Source organism: Pristis pectinata, chromosome 34, assembly GCF_009764475.1.
Source record: "Pristis pectinata isolate sPriPec2 chromosome 34, sPriPec2.1.pri, whole genome shotgun sequence".
Taxonomy (NCBI): domain Eukaryota; kingdom Metazoa; phylum Chordata; class Chondrichthyes; order Rhinopristiformes; family Pristidae; genus Pristis; species Pristis pectinata.
In genome coordinates this window covers 7,197,874-7,203,873 of record NC_067438.1, presented here as the reverse complement: position 1 = coordinate 7,203,873, position 6,000 = coordinate 7,197,874, and the positions used below count along the sequence as shown (strand labels likewise).

The window sequence follows — 6,000 nt, the reverse complement described above, 5'->3', positions numbered from 1 at the left end:
AAAAAGTAGCATTCTGGTTGCATCACGGCCTGGGATGGAAACTCCAATGCACAGGGATGCAAGAGGCTACAGAGAGCAGTGGACTCAGCCAGTTCCATCATGGGTACAGCTCTCCCCACCATCGAGGACGTCTACAGGAGGTGATAACCCAGGAAGGCGACATCCATCATCAGGGAGCCCCACACCGGTGAGCATTCCCTGCAGTCAGTGGCAGGTTGTTGAAAGCTCCTCCTGTGACTGCCCTTTGGAACACCTCCCAGGAAGTCTGTCCTGACTTGGGAGGGGGTGGTCACAGTGTGATTGCTTCACGGGCCGGGTCAGTCAGGGTTGCTGTACCAGGAGGGGGTCGGACAGCACTTCTGCTTTGCTTAGCGCCACACAGAAGGGAAACAGACCATTCAGCCCACTGGGTCCATGCCAACCAGTGGGCACCCATCCATGTTAATCCCATACCCCAGCAGTTGACCCATAGTCTATACCTGAGTGATTCAAGTGCTTGTCTAGACCCAGCTTCCACCACTCTCTCGGGCAGTGTGTTCCAGCTACTCACCACTCTCTGGACGGTGAAGGTCCCCCTCAGATCCTCTCCACATCTCTTCTCCACGTCCTCTAGTTCTGATGTAGGGAAAGGTATCCTGCAGTCTACCCTGCCTATACCCCTCATAATTTTATACACTCCAACAGCGTCCCCTCTTAACCTGCTCTGCTCCAGGGAGAACAGACCCAGCCTCTTGCTGTTGTGATCTGTATGGGCAGCATGCAGAACAAAGTTTTTCACTGCACCTCTGTACGTTTGACAGTAATAAACCAATTAATCTTCTCCCCTCTCCAGTCAGGCAGAAGATATAAAAGCTCAAGAGCACGTACCAGCGGGCTCAAGGACAGCTCCTGTCCCGTTGTTATCAGACTCTTGAATGGACCCCTCACACACTAAAAGATTAACTCTTGATCTCCCGATCTACCTCGTCGTGGCCCTGGCACTTTATTTGTCTACCTGCTGTGTTATTATGTAGGTATAATAAAGAACTACAGTTCCCAGTAGGCAATGCAAGGGGTCACAGGGGGGATCAGGAAGCGGCTGTAAAAAGAGGGAAAGCCAGCCAGTCTGTTGTTGATTAATAAAATGTTCAGATGTTAAACCCACGTGAAGTTTGCCTCTTGATGAAGGACAAACATATCAGCGGCACTGCACTTTCTCTGCCACATTATATTCCATATTCTGTTTTCCTCGACGTACTTGCGCATGGAACGATCGGTCTGGATGACACACACAAGGTTGTCCACTGTGCCTTGGTGCACGTGACGGTAATAAGCCAGTTACCAACCTCTCCTCAAAAACAGAACGCCTTTAGTTGACGACTTCTCCTCTTCCAACTTTTATTAAGAAAATGCAAAACACACAGAAGCAGCACAGTGGCTCTCACGGGGTGGGGGGGGGGGGGGAGGCAAGTCCCTTCTCTCTCCTGTTGGGGGGGGGAGGGGTTTGTAAAGCCCCTGCTGTGGCGCAGTTATCCTGCCGGTCCCGGGATTCAGGCTGGTTGGCAGTTTGGGATGGTTCTTGCTGCCCTGCAGTGCTTGGGGAGCGGGTGCTGGTGGCTGCACCCTGAATCCTCCAACCAATGCCCCCACTGGGGGAGGAAGGGGTGGGCCACCCCCCCTACACCTGACACCCCCAGCCTGTCAGTTGTGTTTCTGCCTCTTCCAGAAGCGCTTCACATCGGGGTGGCCCCCGGGAGTCACCACCATCAGCCTCTTGGAGGGGTTTTCCCACACCAGGACGCCCAGATCCCGGGAGTAGTTCCGGAGCAGCTCAAAGTCCACCTGGGAGAGGAACTGGTTGTACAGCACACCTGGGGGAGCAGAAGGGAGGGGCCGGATGAAAGAGGGAGGCAGATCTCACCGCTGACCAGGCAAGCAAGTGGTTGGGAGAGTTGGTGGGTCGGGGGCAGTGCGCGCCCAGTGCTTGCTCCGCCTGGCCCGGGTGTTCTGCCCTGTGTCTGCGCACCAGACCCCTCCCCTCCTGTCCACCACTGATCCTGTGGCACCGCTGACCCACTCTATCCCGCTGTACCTCCACAAGACCCAACTCTGTGTGTGTGTGTGCTAGTACTCAGTGTGTGTGTGTGCTTGTTAGTTGTACTCAGTGTGTGCTAGTACTCAGTGTGTATATGTGTTTTAGTACTGTGTGTGTGTGTGTGTGTGTGTGTGTGTGTGTGTGTGTGTGTGTGTGTGTGGTGGGGGAGCTCGGTCTGTGTGTGTGTGTGTGTGGTGGGGGAGCTCAGTCTGTCTGTGTGTGTGTGTGTGTGTGTGTGTGTGGTGGGGGAGCTCAGTCTGTCTGTGTGTGTGTGTGTGTGTGTGTGTGTGTGTGTTAGTAGTGTGTGTGGCGGTCCTCAAGCAGCCCCAGTGCTCAGTCCATACGTCAGTACCGCGCAGGAACAGGCCCTTCAGCCCACCATGTCTGTGCTGACCTTGATGCCAATTTAAACTGCACATCTGCCTGCACACGATCCATATCCCCCACTCACTGCCTCTTCCTGTGTCTGTCTAAATGCCTCTTAAACACCACGGTCGTGTCTGCTTCCACCACTACCCCTGTTCCAGGCACCCGCCGCTCTGTGTGTAAAAACCTGCCCCGTACATCTCCTTTAAACTTTCCCCCTCTCACGTTAAACCTTTGCTGTCTAGTGTTTGACATTTCTACCCTGGGAAAAGGCTCTGACTGTCCACCATGTCTCTGCCTCTCACAATTCTATAAACTTCCATCAGGTCTCCCCTCAGCCTCCAAAGTTTGTCCAACCTCTCCTTACAGCACCTGCCCGCTAATCCAGGCAGCACCCTGGTGAACCTCTTCTGCACCCTCTCCAAAGCCTCCACATCCTTCCTGTAATGGGGGCGACCAGAACTGCACACAAAACTCCAAGTGTGGCCCGACCAAAGTTTTATCCAGCTGCAACATGACTTCCTGACTCTTATACTCAATGCCCCGACCGATGAAGGCACCCGTGCCGTACGCCTTCGTAACCACCCCATCTGCTTGTGTTGGCACCGTCAGGGAGCTCTGGACTTGCACCCCAAGACCCCTCCGCATCCCACCGCTCACTGTGTAACCCAAAACCTCCCCGAGCACCAGTCCCCGTGCCTCCCTGCTCCCTGAGCCCATGCTGCCAGTGTTTGGGGGACGACTCACCTTCTGTGAACCGCAGGCGGTCCCTCTCCATCTCCCACAGTCGGATCTGGTCGGTGATCGTTGGAGGCAGCACCGGGTTCTGAGGGAGATACCAACAGCCCGCAGGTGAGCAGGAACATTCAGGGATCCCTGGCCTGGCTACGGCGAGAGTAAAGCATCCAGTTCTGGACAGCTTCCTCACCAGAATATACCAGAAGGACAGAGACTCCGGAATCATTGAATCGAAAAGCACACAAACAGGCCCTTCGGCCCAACTTGTCCATGCCGACTGTGACATTATTAGTCACATGTACATCGAAACATACAGTGAAATGCATCTTTTGCATAGAGTGTTCTGGGGGCAGCCTGCAATTGTCGCCACGCTTCCGGTGCCAACATAGCTCGCCCACAACTTCCTAACCCGTACGTCTTTGGAATGTGGGAGGAAACCGGAGCATCTGGAGGAAACCCACGCAGACACGGGGAGAACATACAAACTCCTTACAGACGGCGGAGGGAATTGAACCCGGGTCGCTGGCGCTGTAATAGCGTTACGCTAACCGCTACACTACCGTGCTCACCTGCATTAGGCCCATTAACCTTTCTTATCCGAACAGCATTTAAACACTGTAACTGTGCCCACCTCTACCACTTCCTCTGGCAGCTCGTTCCACATACCCACCTCCCTGTGTGTGGAAAACCCTCAGATCTCCTTTAAGTTCTACCACCCCCCCCCCCCCCCCACCCAGGGAGGCGGGAACGTTTTCACAGTGGGTTAGGGGGAGGTTTAGTAGAAGCTTCACAGAGGTTTGCTGAGGTGGAGGAAACCATTCCCAGCAGCAGGAGGAAGCCAGAGCACCCGGTGGTTGAAAACTTTGCCAATGGTTCCCACCGACAGGCCGTGCTGGTGGGAACTGTCCCCTGTCCCTGGTGTTGTGGAGGATGGGCCCGGCCCCCGTACCGCCCAATGCCCCAGTCAGCTGGACGTTGCCGCACTACCCGTCCTTTGTGGAGGAGTTCTTCCAAGTAAACACCTTTGACCACAAGTCCATCAGGCAGTGGTCAGCGCGGAACGTCCTGCACACACTGTGGGACGGGAACACTATGGATACTGTGGGGTGGTTCCCCGAGCAAACTGTCCAAATGATCTGACAGAACACCTCATCGCCAGAACTCACCAACAAGCACTGAGACCTCACTTGGCTGGTGGTGAGAGGGATCCTCCCAGTCAGAGCTTTCCTCTACAGATGACACATCACCCCCAACGCAGGCTGCCCTCGGGACGGCTGCGGTGGGGAGGAGACGGTCACCCACCTCTTCGCAGACTGTGGATTTGCGAAGAGGGTGCGGAGACGGATGTGAGGGTCCGTGTCCCGGTTCATCCCCAACATGACAGAGGACTCTCTGATCTATGGGCTGTTCCCGGGGTCACACACACCGAGACAGGCATTAAGTGCTGCTGGAAGGTCATCAACTCGGTGAAGGACGCCCTTTGGTCTGCCTGAAACTTGTTGGTCTCCCAGTGCAGCGAGATGTCCGTAGGGGAATGCTGCCGGCTGGCACATTCCAGGCTGCAGGAGTACGTGCTGAGGGACGCACTGAAGCTGGGCGCAGCCAATGCTGAGGCTCTGTGGGGAAGGACCACAGTCTAGGCCCCTTCCAGTACCGCACATTAAGGGGCGGCATCGGGTGGGTAAGCCCTTCGAACAACAAAAGGGGTATCACCTCAGGGAGCCCCGTGAGTGGCAACAGTGCTGTGTTTGTTGGTGTTTTTTTCTTTAAAGTTCACATTCCTGAATGTAACAACCATGAATGTTAAGGTTTTGTTTTGCACTGTTTCTTCCTTTGTGCATATTTTTTATCATGAATAAAGTCTATTTTTGAAATTTAACAGAAGTTTCCACCGACAGACCTCACTCGAGGCCTGTGGGCGACGTCCGCACACTTTCCCTCCTCCGTCACCGCGGTTACCCTGGCCTAGCGCGTTCCCAGGTGGGTCAGGCCACCCGGCGGGCGATTCCCTTTTCCTGGAATCTGAGCCGCAAAGGTCTGGGGATGTGGGCTTAAAATGGGACGGGCAGGTCCCGAGAGGACCACAGCACCCTGATGTGACACCCTCCCCCCACCCGCCACCCCCCTCCCCCCCCCCGTCACCCCAGATACCGCTGCCCCCTTGGGGAAGGGCTGACCTTCCCCCGGCCGGTCAGGGAGCCAAGCCTCAACAGTGGGCAACATGAGGGCACCCCAGCCAGTCCCTGCTTGTTTCTAAACCGTCCCGTCCAGGGTCCGTCTCCCAGCACTGGCAGGGCAGCTTTCTCCAGGGTCCCCTCCTTGTTTCAGGCATCGGACAGCTCAGGACCGACTGCTCACTTGGGACCAGATGGGAACTTGAATGTGTCACGGCCTGATGTGGAAACTCCAGCGCATGGGAACGCAAGAGGCTACAGCGAGCAGTGGACTCGGTTGGTTCCGTCATAGGTACAGTTCTCCCCATCGAGGACGTCTTCAAGGAAGGCGACATCCATCATCAAGGACCCCCACCATCTGGGACATGCCCTCTCCTCGATGCTGCCATTGAGCAGGAGGTACAGGAGCCTGAAGACCCACACCTCAAGGTTCAACAGCAGCTTCTTCCCCACTGCGTAAGGTTCTTGAACCCACCTGAAAAACCCCAACACTGCCTCGGACTAGATTTCTTTTTTCTCTCTCTCTCCCAACTTGTTATGTTTATTTTGTTGTGCAGGTTGTGTGTAGTTTATGTTAATTTAAGTGCATGTCAACTTATGTTTGTAATGTACTGTGCTGCTGCTGAAAAAAGCTAATTTTTATGGCAC

General features: G+C 55.0%; 1 protein-coding gene across 2 annotated transcripts in view; it reads right to left on the bottom strand.

Annotated features, from left to right (window-relative positions):
* Positions 1–1,355: 1,355 nt before the first annotated feature.
* The window catches only part of gtf2h4 (general transcription factor IIH, polypeptide 4), a 68,666-nt gene continuing 64,021 nt past the window's right edge, over positions 1,356–6,000 (bottom strand). The window contains exons 13-14 of one of the 2 annotated variants that reach the window (XM_052043941.1): positions 3,188–3,266; positions 1,356–1,850 (exon numbers count right to left, since the gene is read on the bottom strand). In XM_052043941.1, coding sequence (XP_051899901.1) covers positions 1,681–1,850; positions 3,188–3,266 — 249 coding nt within the window. In that variant the 3' untranslated portion in view covers positions 1,356–1,680. The remainder of the gene's footprint in view (positions 1,851–3,187; positions 3,267–6,000) is intronic. The other variant, XM_052043942.1, reaches the window with a different exon arrangement.